This window comes from Paramisgurnus dabryanus, chromosome 4 (genome assembly GCF_030506205.2).
Source record: "Paramisgurnus dabryanus chromosome 4, PD_genome_1.1, whole genome shotgun sequence".
Taxonomy (NCBI): Eukaryota; Metazoa; Chordata; class Actinopteri; order Cypriniformes; family Cobitidae; genus Paramisgurnus; species Paramisgurnus dabryanus.
In genome coordinates, this window is record NC_133340.1 from 21,624,202 (window position 1) to 21,644,502 (window position 20,301).

Below are 20,301 nucleotides of genomic sequence, written 5' to 3' on the forward strand. Positions count from 1 at the left end.
AAGAAGAAATGAACAAGATGGACAACTGATGGACTGCTTGTGGTTTTCACACTTGAATGTGCTGCTTAAAATATCTTTGTCTTCCTGAGTATTTCTGTCATTACGTCAACATGAGAGGAACTCAAGAAACAAAAAGGTAATGAATCATTTAATGTGGGTTTGATGGCAAAAAGGCAGGCTGAAGCCCTGGGACACTGACATCAGTACAAAATCATACAGCCACATATGTGTGCTTCTGATCGATAAAATCAATATCAACCCATCACACAGACTGAATGAAGACATAGACATGAATCTGTTAAGATTATCTATATGATGATCTGATGTCTTCATCACACTTCTGCTCATTCAGTTTGACATCAAGCTCAAGGTGAAGTCAAAGAAACACCAGAAACATGTTAACATTCATGACTGATGGTGTCATGATAAGCACTGAAGTTTGATTTTTAGCTGAACTGTTTCTTTAAAACTTGACAACCATCAGTCCTCTATTGGATAAAAGAGATTATAACATCCATCTATACTCAACACATAGACACCATCAACACTTGAGTCCTGTAACTGAATTCTCACATTACAATCATTGAAGAATTTACTTTTCCAGAATCATTCAGTGTGTCTGTTTCAGATCCATGAGAGCAGATTTGGGATTAAAACATAACAAAGGGACATCAGTGTGGTTTGAATCACTATAGGGCTTTTCACACCTGAAATTGTTAACCCTGGGTTATTCTAAAACCCTGGGTATTCATAATTTGACGTTTCACTCTGTGCATTCCTTAACCCTGGGTGAGGAGTCTCCAACCCAGCTCCAACACACCTGTCTGTAATTATCAAGCAACCCTGAACACCTTGATTAGCTGCTTCAGCTGTGTTTAATTAGGGTCATAACATTCTAGCCCTGCTTCGTGTTCACACTGCATGCGTTTGGCACCGCAATGCGGGGTTAACACCACAAATGTGGTGCTAACCCTGCTCCGGAGCAGGGTTTCATAACCCTGGGTAAAAAGCGGTGCTAACACCGCTTTCAAATTACAGGTGTGAAACTCTCCTTAACCCAGGGTTAAAAGTGGGGTTTAGAATGAAAATAACCCAGGGTTAAGCGCAGTGTGAAAACCCCTTATGATTGGTGCTTATGAGACCTTATTGGAATGCAGTAGGTAACACTAAACTGTTTGGGATTATTGTAGTTTATAGAGATCAATCAAAACTACACACAGTTAGATAAGATTTTTTTTAAGATGAAAAGGTTTCCCAGATAGCATGCAAACCATTGAAACAATGTTAAAAACCGTTGATTTGTCAATGTTAACTGCATTGAATCAATATCAGGTTTGCACCCTCCATTAATATTGAAAAAATATTGAGATTTCAACAAATCACCATTATTGTGATCAGTGTTTGCTTTAGTTGGGTCCTTGACTCTTGTTATTCCCTAAGTTAAATTTTTCTTTTCTTTTTTTTAGTGTTTGTATATGTTTATGTAGAAACACATTTGCATTGGAAAAGAAAGATGTGTCTCAAAGTTAAGTTGAAACTAGTTGCTTTTTGTGAAGAAGTCAAGATTATATCAAATTAAGCTGCTTTACATGATTATTTTGATACATTTTTTACATTTATAATTGTTTTGGTTTGTAAATACACTGTGACAAGACAAACAGAAAAATTGCTGACACATTCAGACATCATTACTCATCCTACAAATCTCAACAATGGTGACAATCATCAAACAAATTCATATAAAACGATCAACTGCAATGCATGCTGGGAGTTATAAACTAGTTTAGTACTACAATGATACCCAGCATGCATTGCAGCATGAAGCTTTCTTTTATTGATTGTCACCATTGATGAGATTCATAGACCGATTCATGATGTCAGAGATAGATTCAGTAATTTAACTTTTTAAATGTGTTTTTGTAATCCTCAAAATAACAGACCTGACACTGTTTCCAACTAGTACTGTACAATCGATTTTTTTTGCATAACTTTAACAGTAATTCATTAATATCATTTAGGTATATCTACAAGAATTAAACTACTTGATAACATTAGATCTTTGTTTTCTTTGCAATAGCAGATGTATTTTAAAACATTTCTTTAGCAGTCAAAGAAAACTTACCATTAAAACACAAGAGTAAAGGGCCCAACTAAAGCGAACACTGATCACGATAATGGTGATTTGTTGAAATTTCAGTATTTTTTCAATATTAATGGAGGGTGCAAACGTGATATTGATTCAATTGTATTAACATTGACAAATCAACGATTTTTAACATTGTTTCAATGGTTGCATGCTATCTGGGTTATTAACACTGCGTCAAATGAAGAACCACAGCTGAAGCAGAACTCAGATACAGAAGATCATAAAGCAACAACAGAGAAAAGAGTCAGAGCATAAATTACAATTCACTTTAATCCCATCATTGATCATGTGACTCAAACTGACCAATCAAAAGATCAGGGGCGTTGCTAGACATAAAGCTCTACTGGGGCACAGGCCCCCCATTTTTTGCTGACTTTTTTTGAAAGCCTGCTGTGTGAAAGAGGTGTGCAACACTTCTATACAACGTCCTTTGCTTAACCCACTATTCTACAGTGCAACAGTTACTGCGAAAGATATTCTTCATCATACCTAACATTATTAACATGTTTGGAGGCATAAATGACATAACATGTTTGGAAATAATGACAGCAGAGAAATATTTTCAATGATAGCAATGATTAATAACTTATTTTTATAAGAATATTTTAAGAAACCAGTCATTTTATGACTGCTATACTATATAATCTCAGTCACAGTTACTGCTAACTGTTTGTGTTATGTCCTAGAGTTAAATATTAGTAAACTAAATATTAATTTCATATCTGAAAATACAGAACAGTATAACACATACATCTGTTGATTTTCTCAGCAACAATGCAATTCTATATACTTGACAGAGGTTTTCCTGAGATTTTTCCTCTAATGTTTGAGACCTGACAGGGTCAGGATGTAGTTTGTCTAACCTCCCTTAAATGTTTCATCTCTCCTTTCTTCTTCTCTTTCCCTGCTTTACACAAAACATTTCTGATTTCCATCTACAAAAGCCAATAATGATCGAGTCAAAATTGAATTGAATAACTACTTTGCATAAAGATCCGTTTTTGCCGCGATTGTCTTTGTAAAGGATTGCACTAGTTAACTGCTAAAATTTAAACTTGAGATTTACACCGGGGCACAAAAGATTTACACTGGGGCACATGCCCCAGTAAAAGGGGTCTAGCGACGCCCCTGCAAAAGATCACATTTAACCTCTACTGTACTAAAGGTGTGACAGGCTCTCAATATACTGAACAATCATCTCAGTCAATCGTCTTTAATGACTATCACCTTCTGTGTGAACTTCAGAGAGTAAAAAGTCTCTTCTGGGATACAGATGAGGATTATAACACAGAAATGTGGTCATTTTCTGATGATAAACAAACATCTTTTTAATACACAAAAAAAACTATATGTGTCAATCTGTGTAAATCTTAACATAGTAAATGCAGTACATATATGTTAGTTGATGTTAACTGTTAGTAATGATAAACAACAAATTACAACATTACATCAGTCTACAGTGGCGTCTGTCAGAGAGAGTTTAATGTTTGTTTACTGTAAGTGTGTCATATTCAGAAGATCTGGACTGAAGCTCAAGAGTCGTGTAGACGCCATCAGCAGCCCTGCACTGATCAGACTGTAAAAGAAAGATGAACAATAGATCTTGTGTTCATTTGGATCAAGTGAATTTAAGTGTTGAAATGTTTGAGAGATTTACTCTGATTGTGTTGTAAATGTCATCAGATGTTCTGGACTCAGGATTCAGAGCTGTGTATGTATCATCACTCCAGTCAGCCGTCTATACAGAAAGATTTTCATCATTATTCACAAACAATATTTGATTTATAGTTAACATCAGCACTGAAGGATTCACTATAGATGAAGCAGAATTTAATTCTACTGCAGGTGTAGATGGAGGTTTGTGTTTGCTCACCTGCTTCTGCTTGATATCTTCTGCTGTGAGATCTCTCCTGCGCTTCCTACAGAAAAGAAGGAGACATAATAAAATTCATGTAAGAAACAAGATAATAATTTATAGTTTACTACACTTGAGCTCTGACACGTTGAGCTTTTGTAACAAACAATGTCATCAGCCCGATTCCCATTAATAAAAATGGCGAAAAAAATTATGAATTCTTACTGAATTTTTTTTGTGGGTTATTTACATTCAAACAAAAAAGAACACTCTTGACATTTAAAGTTAAAATTAAAGTTTGAAATTTAAACTTTTTCTCACTTAAAGGGATAGTTCACCAAAAAATGAAAATTCTGTCATTATTTACTCACTCTTATGTTGTTAAAAACCTGCATAAATTTCTTTGTTCTGATGAACACAAAGGAAGATATTTTATAACCAAACCGTTAGTGGACCCCATTCACTTCCATAGTAGGAAAAACGAATGCTATAGAAGTAAATGGGGTCCACAAATGGTTTGGTTACAAAATATCTTCCTTTGTGTTCTCAGAACAAAGAAATTTATAAAGGTTTGTAACAACATGAGGGTGAGTAAATGATGACTGAATTTTCATTTTTGGGTGAACTATCCCTTTAATTAACAGGATGACTAAGATGATGATGAAGGAAAAACCACCACATCCTGCCACAATCCCATAATAAACGGCAAAACCCTGAACTCCTAAAAGAAAGATTTTATGAAGATCATTTAACACTATAGTGTCAGATAAAAAGCAACAACACACAGAAAGATTTAATAGTGAACAGATCACCTGTTACTGTGACTGATACAGCAGCAGATCTCTGAGATCCATATTTATTCTGAGCCTCACAGTAAAACCATCCACTGTGACTGGAGTTAAAGTTACTGATGCTGTACGTTTGTCCAGATCCAACAGATGATGTTTCATTCACCTTAAACCAGCTGTAGATCTGAACAGGTGGATTTGATTCACTGCTACAGGTCAGATTCACTGAATCACCCTCCATTATTTCACCAGATCCACTGATGGACGCTGAAGTTTTTCCAGGAGGATCTAAATGTGAAAGTATTATTCAGTATTATTTGACTTATCTTGTAACATTTTCTATTTTAATTATCTACACAATAAACAGAATTGATAAAATTAATTAACGATCTTACATATCACTACAGCAGTAAAAATATAAAATGTCAAAAAAATTTAATACATTCAGTAAATTGGGTCTGATCATTAACTGCTTGCATAAAATAATTCTGACTAATATGACTCTGTGAAAACTGTAGTGACAGTAAGTGAATCAGTGTGTACTTACACTCAACACTAAGATAAACATCAGGAGAGGACAGAGGACGTTCAGATCCTCTTACAGAAGCAGCATCACATCTATAAACTCCTGAATCATCACGACTGACTGACTGACTGCAGGTGAAGTTGATTCAATGTAATTCTTCCTTTAGTGAATCTCTGTGTGTCTCTGTACCAGATGAATGTTGTTTCTTCAGTCAGACTGCAGGTGGTTTTACATGTAAGAGTCACTGAATCTCCCTCTTTCACTCTCTGATTTGTCTCCACCTGCAGGTCTGACAGCACAACAACAACAACAACAACAACAACAACAACAACAACAACAACAACAACAACAACAACAACAACAACAACAACAACAACAACAACAACAACAACAACAAACTATTTGTTAGTCTATCATCATAGTGAAATCCGCTAATCAATGTCATTACAGAATGAAGTATATCTTAAGTTAATTAATATAATAAAATAAATGTCATTTTGTGTCCCACATGGAAAGAACCTATATGTGGATATATGTGCATATATGAAACCTATATGCAGCTTATATGCACAAATATGCTGCATATATACAGCATATATGCGCATATATGAAACATATATGCAGCTAATATGCACATATATGCAGCACATATACAGCATATATGCGCACATATAATAATATATATGCACATATATGAAACCTATATGCAGCTACTATGCACATATATACTGCACATATACAGCATATATGCCCATATATGATAATATATATGCTGCATATATGCAAAATTGAGGTGCATATATGTGCATATACAGGCCATAAATTATGTGAATTATTAAATAAAGTTATGATGTCTGCACATTTAAAACATTTACAAGATCTGTCTAGGACATGTATAACAAAATGGTTTAATTTAACAGCTACTGTTCAGTGTTATTTAACAGCGACAGTAGCGCAGATGGTAAAGTGAGTTGTCTAATGATCCGAAGGTTGGGTGTTCGAATCCCAGCAGTGACATGTGGGACTGCTTTTTTTTGTGATCGGAAGGTTGTAGGTTTGAATCCTGGCTCCTGCAGGTGCAGACTGTCATTGGTTGGACCTTTATTTATGTTTAATTTATTAGCAGCTACAGATTTTAATAATTTTACCAATATATAGGTTAAAATATATGTGCATATATGTACATATATCTACATATAATATAGGAAAACGGCCAATTTTATATATGTCACATATATGTAAAACTTATATCAAAACCTATATTGAAACATATATGTTTATATATGTTTTTCCATGTGGGGTGTTAATATGATTGTGTGGTTTATTTCATTAACTGTGATATCAAGCTGAACTCCAGGAACTCCTGTCCATACATTATAACAGTTGTATCCACAGTTTGTTGTTAATCCACAGTAGTAGATGTGTTTATCAGCTTCTGTCACTTGTGTCAGTGTGATGCCGTGAGTCTGTTGATTGTGACACTGAATCTTTCCTCTGTAATTTGTGTCTAAACACAGGTTTGGTGGTTCTGTTCCATGTATATAAACTGATTTGGTCCAGAAGGCTGTTGTGACCAGATAACCAAGAGGATATTGTAAAGCACAATGCACTGTTACTGTTGATCCCCTTAATGCACAAACATATGAAGGGCTGTAATTCATTTCCAGAAGATACTGACTCTCAACATCTGAAACAGAGATGAGGAAACAATTGAAGAAGAGAGTCCTGGCAAATATGTTTTTTCTTACTAAACATCATTCAAACACTCCTAGAGTTCATGTCATGTTATTTAAAAAAAAATGTGTATTTATTCCTGAGGTCTTTTTATAGAAATGAAGACATGAAGTGTATAAAGTGAGTGTATAAGTGTGAAGTGTGATCTGCACTTACCAGCAGTCATGAGCAGAAACATCAGAGATATTCTGAAACACATCTCCATATCAAACCTCTACAATCATAAAACATACATGACATCATCACAAACATTCATTTCTTTATCATTTTTATTATTGAGAGAACGTTCAATTTTCTAAGTCTTATCTGTCTAATCTCATTCAAAGTTCTATAGATTGATTTACTTTTAGAACAATGTAAAAATGACCTTACCGTGCTAATGAGCATCTATATCCATAAACAAATAAGAAGTGAACAAACTCTCCAGGCGGTTTTATGTGACAGAGTGTTGGTGGTTTTCACATTTAAATATGCTGCCTACAGCGTATAAATATTTTTATCTTCCTCTTCCTGGACATTTGTGCCATCATCTCAAGAACATAAGAGGAACTCAAGACAGGCATATAACAAAAACAATGAATCCTTTAATGTCTCCAGATTTAAAAACACAGCAACAAACTTCAACATCAGTAGAATTCCCAAACAATTGAGGCCAACAGTTAGAAGATCAGGACTGCAAGAACATCAGATTAGGATCTAATATAATATTTATAGATGTTAGCGTCACTTCCTTATTTAGACATATATGATGTGTTAAGAGTTCAACTGGACAGATGTATTTTAAAAGAAAACAGTGTGTTAGCATGCTAGCAACATCAAAATAAATAAAACGATCTGAACCTGTCACCTTTGTAAATCTTTAACTCATTTTTAAATGAAGAGATGTGTTTGATGGCCAAGACATATCTTAATGTGTTAAATATTCATCTTTAAGTGTCATTTTATGGTTTTCAGGTTTACTGTTGTGCTACATTAGTTGAACTGAAGAAATCGATTCATACTGATACTCATATCACACTTTATGTGGGAAACATAAAATCTGACCCAATTTACACAAAGCCTGCTTTTCAGTTTCCTTTGGCAGGTGCGATCCACAGCTTAAGGAGTTGAATGTTTTTTTTGCAGTCTTAAGGGCGATTTATACTTTTGCGTGCGTAGGACGTACAGTACATTTTTGCCTCTATGTCATAGGCTATCTGACAGTTTTCATTTATACTTCTGTGACGTCGTATTTACACAAACGTGTATTTACACAAACAGACCGCTAGAAGAAGAAGCAGCTTAGCCAGTAAACCCACAAATGAAGAAAAAGAAACAGCTTGTGTGAATGTTATTTTAGAAGACCAGCAGTGATGGAGGTATATAGACTCGACTATTTTCCTTAACTTGACCTATCTTTGTTTGTATCATTGTAAACGGAAATCCGTATGAGAAATTGTGACCAAAAACTTTTACCTGACGAGAGGGGTTGAGAACCTACGCACAACAATAAAATGCACTTAAGACCGTAGGACAACACCCTCACCAAGATTAGGACAAATTTATACAGGATTAAACTTTGGTAACACTTTCTAAGAAGTATGTATTTATAATGCATTATAAAGGCATTCTTTAAGAAGGTAAGATCTTAACATTTACAGTAACAGTGTTCTCAGCAGAAAATAAGCAGGAATAAAAATCCAATGCATATTTCAATAGAATCTCTTGTACCATGGACACTATTATTTTTCAAACTATGCACTTCTTGTACAATCTTATGCTTCAAGTTACACTGTAAAAAATCTGTAGAAATTACAGTATTACTGGGTATTACTGGCAACTAGCTGCCAGTTATTAGTGTAGATTTTATGTAATTTACTGGCAACAGTTTGTTCAAAGTTAAATGAACATGAAACATTTTCATATTATTCAACACAGTGTGTTTTCAGATCAGCATACTGTAAATATATTATAATATAAAAAATATTTATACATTTCAGTTCTTTATTCTTATTTTATCATTTCATATTTAATGTTAGGGAGCATAACATAAAATCAATCAAGCTTAGATAACATGAGTCAAACAACAATAAACTTGCATTTGCTTAAAGCAAAAAACACTGTTGCAATGCTAACAGAGCAGATTAAGTTTGGAGAAGGTCAAGGGACAAAAGCCTAACTAAAGGGAACATTAATCAGCATAGTGGTGACTTCAAAAGAATCTAAAACAAACACAAACTGGAGATGGATCAATTTTGTGGTAAATATCCATTTGACTTACACATCACATCAGAAAGAAGATTTGTCTACTAAATCACATGTGTGGATGCTGGAATAGTTGAACACTTGTATCTTGTTCTGACAGCAGTTGTTTAAAAATTAAACATCATCCATGTTTAGAAAAGAACTCTGCAAGCAAGTTGTAATATTAGGTTTCAAACAGAGATGGTGATAGAGAGGCAAAAGTGAAATTGCAGCAGTTGTTATTGCACCCAAGATGCAACGTGTTATTAGAAAAAAAACAGGTAAAACGCCTGTAAAACATAAATACCAAAAATTCCTTTATATTTATACAGTACTTTGTCCGTTTTTTTACAAATTATTTTTACAGTGTAGTTTCTTTTTAGTTCACTTTTGTATATTGGCAGAAAGATTTCCCATCATATTCTTTTCAGTCACAAGCATTTCTCTCTCAAGCCACTTAAAACAATGTTGTTTTGGTTAAAGGGGCCATGGCACAAGACTTTTTTAAGATGTCAAATAAATCTTTGGTGTCCCCATGCAGAGCATATACGTGAAGTTTTAGCTCAAATTACCATATAATTTATTATAGCATGTTAAAATTGACACTTTGTTGTTGTGTGCAAAAATGTGTCGTTTTGGGTGTGTCCTTTAAAATGCAAATGAGGCAAATGATGAAGTGCAAACACTGATCACAATGATGGTGGTTTGTTGCAATTGAAACTCAATTGTGCTGTCAATAATTTTTTCTCTCTCTTTTTCTCTGCACTAAATGGCAGTGCTGTGATTGGATAGTGCAGATACAGGAGGCGGTATTATTCTAATAAGAGCTCCTTAAGACATCATAAAGAGGGCCAAATTTCAACGAACTATTTTTGTATGTGCTTGTAGAGAATGATTTACCAAAACCAAGTTGCTGGGTTGATCTTTTTCACATTTTGTAGGTTGATAGAAGCACTGGGGACCCAATTATAGCACTTAAACTTGGAAAAAGTCTCATTTTCATGCCATGGCCCCTTTAAATGAGATCTGTGAACCTTACCAATTTCCAACCAAAAAAAAAAATATTTTCAGATCTGCATTTCTCACTTTTCTAGGTTTCCCAGAATTGCCTAAAAGATTCACAAAAACTTGTATTTTGTAATAATTTAACATAGCCGTTTTATTTCTCATAAAAATCAATGTACAGTCAATAGTGAAAGCATTGTTTATTGTTTGTTTATGTTAACAATAACATGATCAATAACATGAGATAACAAACCAACAGCCGTGCACAGGGCTCACTGTGTACAGTTTAGAACCAACATTTTCATAGTTTACTTTATAAGTGTCGTTTTTTTATGAAATTTAATAACTTTTAAAAGTTCCATCTAAAAATAAGCAAAACAGAGAAGACACTATTGAGGAGAGATGACAAAAAGATCGAGAGAGAGATTTTTCCCATATTGGCATTGAGAGAGAGTTTAATGTTTGTTTACTGTAAGTGTGTCATATTCAGAAGATCTGGACTGAAGCTCAAGAGTTGTGTAGACGCCATCAGCAGCCCTGCACTGATCAGACTGTAAAAGAAAGATGAACAATAGACCTTGTGTTCATTTGGATCAAGTGAATTTAAGTGTTGAAATGTTTGAGAGATTTACTCTGATTGTGTTGTAAATGTCATCAGATGTTCTGCACTCAGGATTCAGAGCTGTGTATGTTTCATCACTCGAGTCAACCGTCTATACAGAAAGATTTTCATCATTATTCAGAAACAATATTTGATTTATAGTTAACATCAGCACTGAAAGATTCACTATAGATGAAGCAGAATTTAATTCTACTGCAGGTGTAGATGGAGGTTTGTGTTTGCTCACCTGCTTCTGCTTGATGTCTTCTGCTGTGAGATCTCTCCTGCGCTTTCTAGAGAAAAAAAAACAAATAACAGAAAATAATGTTTAAAATGTGATATAAATATGATAAGATAATGAATATGTACACTAATTGTTTACTGCACTTAAACTATAACACATTGAGCTTTTGTCATAATGCTGTCAACCCGATCACTGTCTTTCTCATATGTCATATACTTTACTGTATCATATTAATAAAACTGGTAAAAAGAACTTCTGAAATTTAAGAAAATTATTACTTTTACTCACCTAATACACAGAATGATGAAGATGATGATGGACAACCCACCAAATCCTGCCACAGTCCCATAATAAACAGCCAAAACCTGAGCCCCTAAAACAAGTTTTATGAAGATCTTTTAACACTATAGTGTCAGATAAAAAATAAATCAAACAGAAAGATTTAATATTGAACAGATCACCTGTTACTGTGACTGATACAGCAGCAGATCTCTGAGATCCGACTTCATTCTGAGCCTCACAGTAAAACCATCCACTGTGTCTGGAGTTAATGTTATTAATGCTGTACATCTGTCCAGATCCAACTGATGATGGTTCATTCACCTTAAACCAGCTGTAGTTGTGAACAGGTGGATTTGATTCACTGCTGCAGGTCAGATTCACTGAATCACCCTCCATTATTTCACCAGATCCACTGATGGACGCCACAACATTTCTTGGTGCATCTACAACAGATGAAATGTGTCATGTTAATTAATTTAATTAGAATTTAAAGGTGTTGGTATGAAATGTCTGTGTCAAGCACACATATATTTCTTCATAGACACTAAAACGTATATGAACATTTCTATTATACAAGTCACATCTACAACACAGCTGCTTACACATCACATTCAGCACCACAGCATCTGAATCTTTCTCTTCATGTTTATTTCTGGACTTGCACTTATATTCTCCACTGTGATCTGATCTGATACTCGTGATGCTGTAGATCTGTCCAGATCTTATAAACTCTTCTCCTTTAAACCAGCTGTACTCTTGAACAGGAGGATTTGATTCACTGCTGCAGGTCAGATTCACTGAATCACCCTCCATTATTTCACCAGATCCACTGATGGACGCCACAACATTTCTTGCTGAATCTACAATAGATTAAACATTTTTTTTATTTAATTATAATTTAAAGATGTTGGTATCAAATGTTTGTGTGAAGCACCCATACATTTATTGATAGACACTGAAACCTATATCAACATTTCCAGTATTCATGTAACATCTACAATACTGGTGCTTACACATAACATTCAGCATCACAGCATCTGAATATTTATGTCCATGTTTATTTCTGGACTTGCACTTATATTCTCCACTGTGATCTGATTTGATACTCGTGATGTTGTAGATCTGTCCAGATCCCACTAACTTTTCTCCTTTAAACCAGTTGTAGTTGTAAACAGGTGGATTTGATTCACTGCTGCAGGTCAGATTCACTGAATCACCCTCCATTATTTCACCAGATCCACTGATGGATGCTGAAGTTTTCTCAGGAGGATCTAAATGTAAAAGTATTATTCAGCATTATTTTAATCACCTCATGATTTCTCACTTCAACACTGAAATATATGTGTAAACAGAATTCAAAAGTAATTTGAATTTAAATTTTATTTTTAATCAATAATAAGGTCTTTATAAACAGTAATCTACAGTTGAACCTAATATTAAAATAGGAAGGTGAAACCCAAACCAAACATACACAATAATTTTACACATCAATACAGTAGTTTTAATAAATGTTGTAACAACATCTACTGTTATACTGTATACTCTGTAAACTGATGTAAATTCATGTACATTTGTAAAATGTTTGTTTGTGTATAATTATGAATCAGTGAGTACTTACACTCAACACTAAGATAAACATCAGGAGAGGACAGAAGACGTTCAGATCCTCTTACAGCATCACACCTATAAACTCCTGAATCATCACGACTGACTGACTGCAGGTGAAGTTGATTCAATGTAATTCTTCCTTTAGTGAATCTCTGTGTGTTTCTGTACCAGATGAATGTTGTTTCTTCAGTCAGACTGCAGGTGGTTTTACATGTAAGAGTCACTGAATCTCCAACCTTTACTTTCTGATTTGTCTCCACCTGCAGGTCTGATAGCAGAACAACAACAAACTCTCTGTTAGTCTATAATCATAGTGAAATCCTGTGATCAATGTCATTACATAATAAACTAGATAAATTATTCATAATATAATGTCTCATGTCCTCTGTGTGTTAATATGATTGTGTGGTTTATTTCATTACCTGTGACATCAAGCTGAACTCCAGGAACTCCTGTCCATTTACCATCTTTATCTGTTGTAAATCTGCAGTAGTAGATGTGTTTATCAGCTTCTGTCACATCTGTCAAAGTGATGCTGAAAGGGTTTTCATTCTCACTTTGACAAACTCCTCTTTTGTATGCTGGGTCCAGACACAGGTTTGGGTGTTCCACTTGAGATTCAACAGCTTTAGTCCAGAAGGCTTTATTGAACACATAGCCAGATGGATATTTTAAAGTACATGTTATTCTCACTGTCGAGCCTCTTAATGCACAAACATATGAAGGGCTGTAATTCACTCCCCAAACCTGCTGACCATCAACATCTGAAACACACAAAGTAAGAGTTTGATTCCAAAATCAGATAACTCGTTTTTTTCTTGTTTTTTGATCATTCCAATAAATATCAATCAAGCTGCAGTTAGTTAGTTTTGATTTAAGCCTTCACAACTAAAAAACACAGCTAAGTAGCCAAATTAAAACACAATAAAATATGCTATATAGCGTTTAGGCTGAAGTTCTACTATTGACATTACAGTTACGTTTTGTAGGTCCATCCTGAAAAAAAAAACACCACTCAGAAACGTCCATTAACAATCTCCAAACAATTCACTATTCCTCAAAGTCTGTATCTTTGTCTGATACAGGCTCAAACAGCCAATCAGAGCAGAGCTCAACATTATTATTCATGAACCTTTTAACTAAGGTAATAATAGACCATTTCAATCTAAGGGCAAATCCCAGGGTTATAAATTGACATGTAAAACCGTGTCTGGATAATTTTGCACTTAATATTGTAAAACCACACACCTATGTAGATATCACAGAACAATTTAAAGCGTCATGAAACACTGACCAACTTTTTTTCAGATGTTAACAAAGTTAGTTGTGTTGCACATCATAGAAGACAATGTTAACAGTAGGAGAAAACTAGTTAACTCTTTCCCCGCCAGCGTTTTTAAAAAAAGTTGCCAGCCAGCGCCAGCATTTTTCATGATTTTCACAAAAGTTTAATGCCTTCCAGAAAATGTTCTTCTTTAAATATATAAACAAACAATATATTAGATGAAAGAACAGACCCTCTGCTTTCAAACAAAAAAAAAAAAAACGTTTCATCCTACCTTCATTAGTTCTCTTGTAATCACCTCTCAAACATGGGTAGGTTTCTTCAAAAACACCCAATTTTGAGCAAAAAGCTGAGATAATTCCATTTTTGTGAAGGACTTTTGATAGAGATCAGATGCAGAGCGATCTTTAAAACATACACAGAGTTCTTTCTCTTTCACGCGAGGTGCTACTTCCGGGTTGTATAAGTTGCGGAAGTGGTTGCCACCTGGTGGATAATAGCGGTATTGCGGTAAGAGGGAAAATCTTGTCATTGGTGGGGAAGCGTTTTCTCTTAATTGATGAGATATCTCGTCAATGGCAGTGAAAGAGTTAAAGGGGTCATATTATGAGATATTTTTAAGATATAAAATAAATCTTTGGTGTCCCGAGAGTGTGTATGTGAAGTTTTAGCTCAAAATACCATATAGATAATTTATTATAGCATGTTAAAAATCGCAAATTTGTAGGCCTGAGCAAAAGTGTGCCATTTTTGGGTGTGTCCTTTAAAATGCAAATGAGCTGATGAAATGCAAACACTGATCACAATGATGGTGGTTTGTTGTAATTGAAACTCAATTGTGCTGTCAAGTCCTTCTTTTCTCCCTCTTTCTCTCTGCACTAAATGGCAGTGCTGTGGTTGGATAGTGCAGATAAAGGGGGCAGTATTATTATAACTCGCCTTGCTACCTACCTCACAAAACAGGCTAAATCTGAACGACCTAATTTTTCACATGCTTGCAGAAAATGGTTTACCCAAACAAAATTACTGGGTTGATCTTTATCACATTTTCTAGGTTGATAGAAGCACTGGGGACTCAATTATAACACTTAAACATGGAAAAAGTCAGATTTTCACACTATGACCCCTTTAATTTTAATTATTTCTGTATTACCGCTATTCTTAGTAAATCTTGTTACACTAGCCTACATATCGGGTGCCCAATCACTCCTCGCCATTCTTCTCACAGCGTTCAAGCCCATTTAAGTTGTTTTTTTTTAAAAAGATAGTGAGGTAGCTGAAACTTGAATCTTTAATGCATTCTTTGGCACCTTAAAGCTCAAATGAACAACCATGGAAAATGACATCAGACTTTAAAATAAAAGACATGACACAAAACCCTTACAGTCATTTTCTTTTGCACTTTATACATTAAACCAAAGATTTTAGTTTAAGCATTTTTATACTTCCAAACAAAATTAAGAACGAGTTTAAAGGTGTGAAATATTTCAGTGTGTGGACTCACCATCTACTATAAGATAAACATCAGGAGATGAGAGACGTTCAGATCCTCTTACAGCAGCACATCTATAAACTCCTGAATCATCACGACTGACTGACTGCAGGTGAAGTTGATTCAATGTTTTTATTCCTTTAGTGAATCTCTGTGTGTTTCTGTACCAGATGAATGTTGTTTCTTCAGTCAGACTGCAGGTGGTTTTACATGTAAGAGTCACTGAATCTCCCTCTTTCACTCGCTGATTTGTCTCCACCTGCAGGTCTGACAGCACATCTCTGTATTATTATTATTATCATCATCATCATCATCATCATCATCATCATCATCATCATTATTACCAGGCTGCAATCTGAATAAAATTCAATATTAAACATTGTTGGAAATTTTTGATTTAACTAAACCTATTAAACTCTTAACATGGTTATTGCAGGGCAAATGTTATATCTCTGAAACTTTATCATCAGACATCTAACCTAATATTATTATTATAATTATTTAATCATATCAGTCCAGAATAAACTGCTCACAGATGTAATCAATAGACAGACTGCAACAATATAAAGATTACATTTAGTCTGGATGAAACGAATCTCATCCACCTCTGATCATTAAAATCAATGAAGAGGAGAAACAAAGACAAGAAAATCACACACGGATCAAAATGAAATAATTTTAGCAATATCATCACATTACCAACTTTATGAATTTATATCAAACCACATTTTCATAATATAATCTCTTATGTCCTCTGTGTGTTAATATAATTGTGTGGTTTATTTCATTACCTGTGACATCAAGCTGAACTCCAGGAATCCCTCTCCATACATTGTTTTTACAGTTGTATCCACAGTCTGTTATAAATCTGCAGTAGTAGATGTGTTTATCAGCTTCTGTCACATCTGTCAAAGTGATGCTGTGAGTGTCTTTATTTTCACTGTGACACTGAACTCCTCTTCTGTTTTCTGGATCCAAACACAGGTCAGGTGGTTCTCCATCAATTACAGCAGTTTTAGTCCAGACGGCTTTATTGACCACATGGTCTTTAGGATATTTAATTGTAGAAGATATTCTCACTGTTGAGCCTCTTAATGCACAAACATATGAAGGATTATAATTCACTCCCCAACCCATCTGATCATCATCTGAAACACAGAAATAAGAAATAAAAGAACAACAACAAGTGAGTCTTGAATTTTTACAGCACTCCATATGTCATATGGACACATTTTCAAATCCTTCTCAACAAAATACAGAATGATTTAATGGGTGTTAAATGTTTCACTGTTATTAATGAATCAGTGTGTACTTACACTCAACATTAAGATAAACATTAGGAGAGGACAGAAGACGTTCAGATCCTCTTACAGCAGCAGCACATCTATAAACTCCTGAATCATCACGACTGACTGACAGCAGGTGAAGTTGATTCAATGTAATTCTTCCTTTAGTGAATCTCTGTGTGTTTCTGTACCAGATGAATGTTGTTTCTTCAGTCAGTCTGCAGGTGGTTTTACATGTAAGAGTCACTGAATCTCCCTCTTTCACTCTCTGATTTGTCTCCACCTGCAGGTCTGACAGCACAACAAACTCTCGGTTAGTTCTTCATCTACTGAAATCCTCCAATCAATGTCATTACAGAATAAATTAGATCATTAATATAAGAACATAAACCTTATTCTTTTATATCAGACCACAGTTTAATGATATAATCTATCATGTTCTCTATGTGTTAATATGATTCAGTGTTTTATTTCATTACCTGTGACATCAAGCTGAACTCCAGGAGTCCCTGTCCATATTTTATCCACACAACTGTAGTATCCACATTTTGTTGTAAATCTGCAGTAGTAGATGTTTTTATCAGCTTCTGTAACTTGTGTCAAAGTTAAGCTGTGAGTGTCTTTAGAGTTACTGTAAACACACTGAACCTTTCCCCTGTAATTTGTGTATGGGCACAGGTTTGATTTTGTATATGCTGATTTGGTCCAGATGGCTGCTGTAACACTATCATGAGGAGGTTTTAAAGTACAAGATAATCTCACTCTTGAGCCTCTTAACGCACAAACATTTGAAGGGCTGTAATTCACCCAATCCTGCTGACCATCAACATCTGAAACACAGAGATGAGGAAACTTTATAGGTAACACAAACAAGTCCAAAAATCAGCATTCATTCAAACACTCAAGATCTGTGTCATGTTATAAGACACAAGGTGTGAAGTGATTCATAAATACATGAAGTGTATAAAGTGAGTCTATAAATGTGAAGTGTGATCTTACCAGCAGTCATGAGCAGAAACATCAGAGATATTCTGAAACACATCTCCATATCAGTGGCGGTTCTAGACAAATTTCACTAGGGGGGCCAAGGAGGGGCCAGTGTTTTACCAGAGGGGCACATAAAAAAATGGGAAGAAATGATATTTAAAGATTATAGGGGTGGTTACAGGAATTAGTTTAATACAGGACTAGGCCTTAGTTTAATTAGGAAATATAACTAGTTTTAACAAACATGCCTTACTAAAAACATTACTTGTGTGCATTTTGAAGCAAAACAAAGGGCACTGATGTATTTTAAGATATGGCATTGCAAGTTGTTTTCAGTTTGGATACATTTATTTTAGTCTAGGACTAGTCTAATCCCTTTCCGGGAAACTGCCCCGTAAACTTTATTTTACTTTACAATCATATAAATATTTATTTAATAAAAGAGTGAGTGCAGGTGCAAAAGGGGAGCTTTGCATTTTTCTAAAGACTCCCACCACCCAAAATCATGCAAGCCTACTCAATAAACTTTATGAAATGTAAACTTTTATAAAGACAAACGTTTGTTTTAGTTTACATTTAAACACACATTGCTAGACAGTTAGGGACCACAATCTAATCAGTATTTAAAATGATATTTATTTTAAATTGTAAACATTTGTATATGTAACATTTAATTATATTCCTCCAATTTATGCACGTATATAATTTTAGAGCATAATTACAGCGCTTTTTACAATGTGTAAACTTTAAAGTCGCCATGAAACGGAAGTAGCGATTGCCTTATTTTCCCCGTGGTGACGTATATCCAAATGAAACGGCTTTTGAGATGAAATAAGGCAGGGCTGGATTTGAATTTGTCCATCGAGATCTGATTGGATCGTTTGAAGTTGGGTAGTGTTGCTAATTGCTAATCGCTGCGATCTTCTCCCGGACCCCGCCCACCTGCCATACTTTTGACCGGAAGTGAAGAGAGATCGTTTTGATGAGGGGAGGAGATTTGCATTTTTGATTAAAGATTATGAGCACACACGAATTTTAAAAAAATAATGAAGCTCACAGATAAGTCATTTGTTAATAATACCACAATATTAAAAAACTATATATAGTTTTTCATTTCAATTTCATTGCGACTTTAAAAAGTTAGCGAGATGTTGGTTTTGCCGGTTGTTGATGAGTAACAGCTGTGAATGATCACAACGCGCTTAAGCAGCTACGTCACAGGAGAACAAGTGAACAGTGTCCCAATGTCAAGTCAGCTAGAGTCCTTACCAGTGCCCAAACCTGCATACACATTCACAACATCGGGAGATGAATTGAGACACTCGCCGCACCCGCAGCGATCTACAGTGGTTGGGTGCGCCGCTCTAATTTGTCCGTGTAGAACGTTGCGTCGCATTAGTTCCGCTTTTGACGCTCGCGTGTAAAATCAAAATGAATTTATACTTTTTTATTTGGTCAGCACGGGGTGGCCACAGGGGTGGCCAGGGATATGCCACCCTTGGCCTCCGTGTACAAACTTCTACAATCATAAAACATACAGATCAACGTATACACATCATGACATCATCACTAACATTCATTTCTTCATCATTTGATTTCATGAGAGAAGATTATAGTTTCAGTATAATTCACTGCTCATTCACAGACTGATGTGTATTCAAGATGTTTTTCATATTAGAGCTTCAACAACTACAGTAATAATCACAAAAACATGATTATGAAGTTAAAATATTTTCTTTCTTTTATAAATGTTCACTCTGTCTCTTCTTATTTACAATTCTACAGATTGTTTTACTCTTAAAACAATGTAAAAATCATCTTACCGTGTTGTAATGAGCGTCTATGTCAATGCACAAGTTGAACAAGATGGACAGGCGTTGTTCACAGATGGACTGTTGGTGGTTATAACACTTGTATGTGATGCATGAAACATAATGAGAAGTTTTGTCGTCCTCTTCTTAGTTATTTGTGTCTCTCCTTATTCTCAAGCTGAAGAGTGATAGGGGGCCCTTTTATACACCCAGTGTAATGCAGTGTAAGAGGCGATCAAGGGTTTTTGCTAGTTTCAGGCCTGACGCAGTCATCAAAACGAGTTCAGGCTCATTGTTTGCACATTGACCAACTAAAACTTGGTGTAAAGTCAAGGGTGCAATTTTTATTTTTATTTAAAGAGTGCTTTAGTAATATGCACCTATAAACGGGATGACAATGCACGTACACTTTACTTTTTACACACACA

At 34.9% G+C, this 20,301-nt stretch overlaps 1 protein-coding gene across 8 annotated transcripts in view; it reads right to left on the minus strand.

The window, feature by feature from the left end:
• The window catches only part of LOC135760384 (B-cell receptor CD22-like), a 59,610-nt gene extending 40,108 nt beyond the window's left edge, over nucleotides 1-19,502 (minus strand). The window contains exons 1-14 of one of the 8 annotated variants that reach the window (XM_065274358.2): nucleotides 19,332-19,499; nucleotides 17,555-17,905; nucleotides 17,106-17,366; nucleotides 16,581-16,937; nucleotides 15,802-16,056; nucleotides 13,435-13,776; nucleotides 13,023-13,280; nucleotides 12,418-12,675; nucleotides 12,007-12,264; nucleotides 11,584-11,847; nucleotides 11,411-11,495; nucleotides 11,126-11,171; nucleotides 3,804-3,884; nucleotides 2,321-3,722 (exon numbers count right to left, since the gene is read on the minus strand). In XM_065274358.2, coding sequence (XP_065130430.1) covers nucleotides 3,627-3,722; nucleotides 3,804-3,884; nucleotides 11,126-11,171; nucleotides 11,411-11,495; nucleotides 11,584-11,847; nucleotides 12,007-12,264; nucleotides 12,418-12,675; nucleotides 13,023-13,280; nucleotides 13,435-13,776; nucleotides 15,802-16,056; nucleotides 16,581-16,937; nucleotides 17,106-17,366; nucleotides 17,555-17,905; nucleotides 19,332-19,458 — 3,039 coding nt within the window. In that variant the 5' untranslated portion in view covers nucleotides 19,459-19,499 and the 3' untranslated portion in view covers nucleotides 2,321-3,626. Of the gene's footprint in view, nucleotides 1-2,320; nucleotides 3,723-3,803; nucleotides 3,885-10,594; nucleotides 10,829-10,909; nucleotides 10,991-11,125; nucleotides 11,172-11,410; nucleotides 11,496-11,583; nucleotides 11,848-12,006; nucleotides 12,265-12,417; nucleotides 12,676-13,022; nucleotides 13,281-13,434; nucleotides 13,777-15,801; nucleotides 16,057-16,580; nucleotides 16,938-17,105; nucleotides 17,367-17,554; nucleotides 17,906-18,074; nucleotides 18,151-19,331 lie in introns of those variants that run through there. The other 7 variants (XM_073814302.1, XM_073814301.1, XM_073814304.1 and 4 more) reach the window with 7 other exon arrangements.
• Between the last annotated feature and the right edge of the window lie 799 nt (nucleotides 19,503-20,301).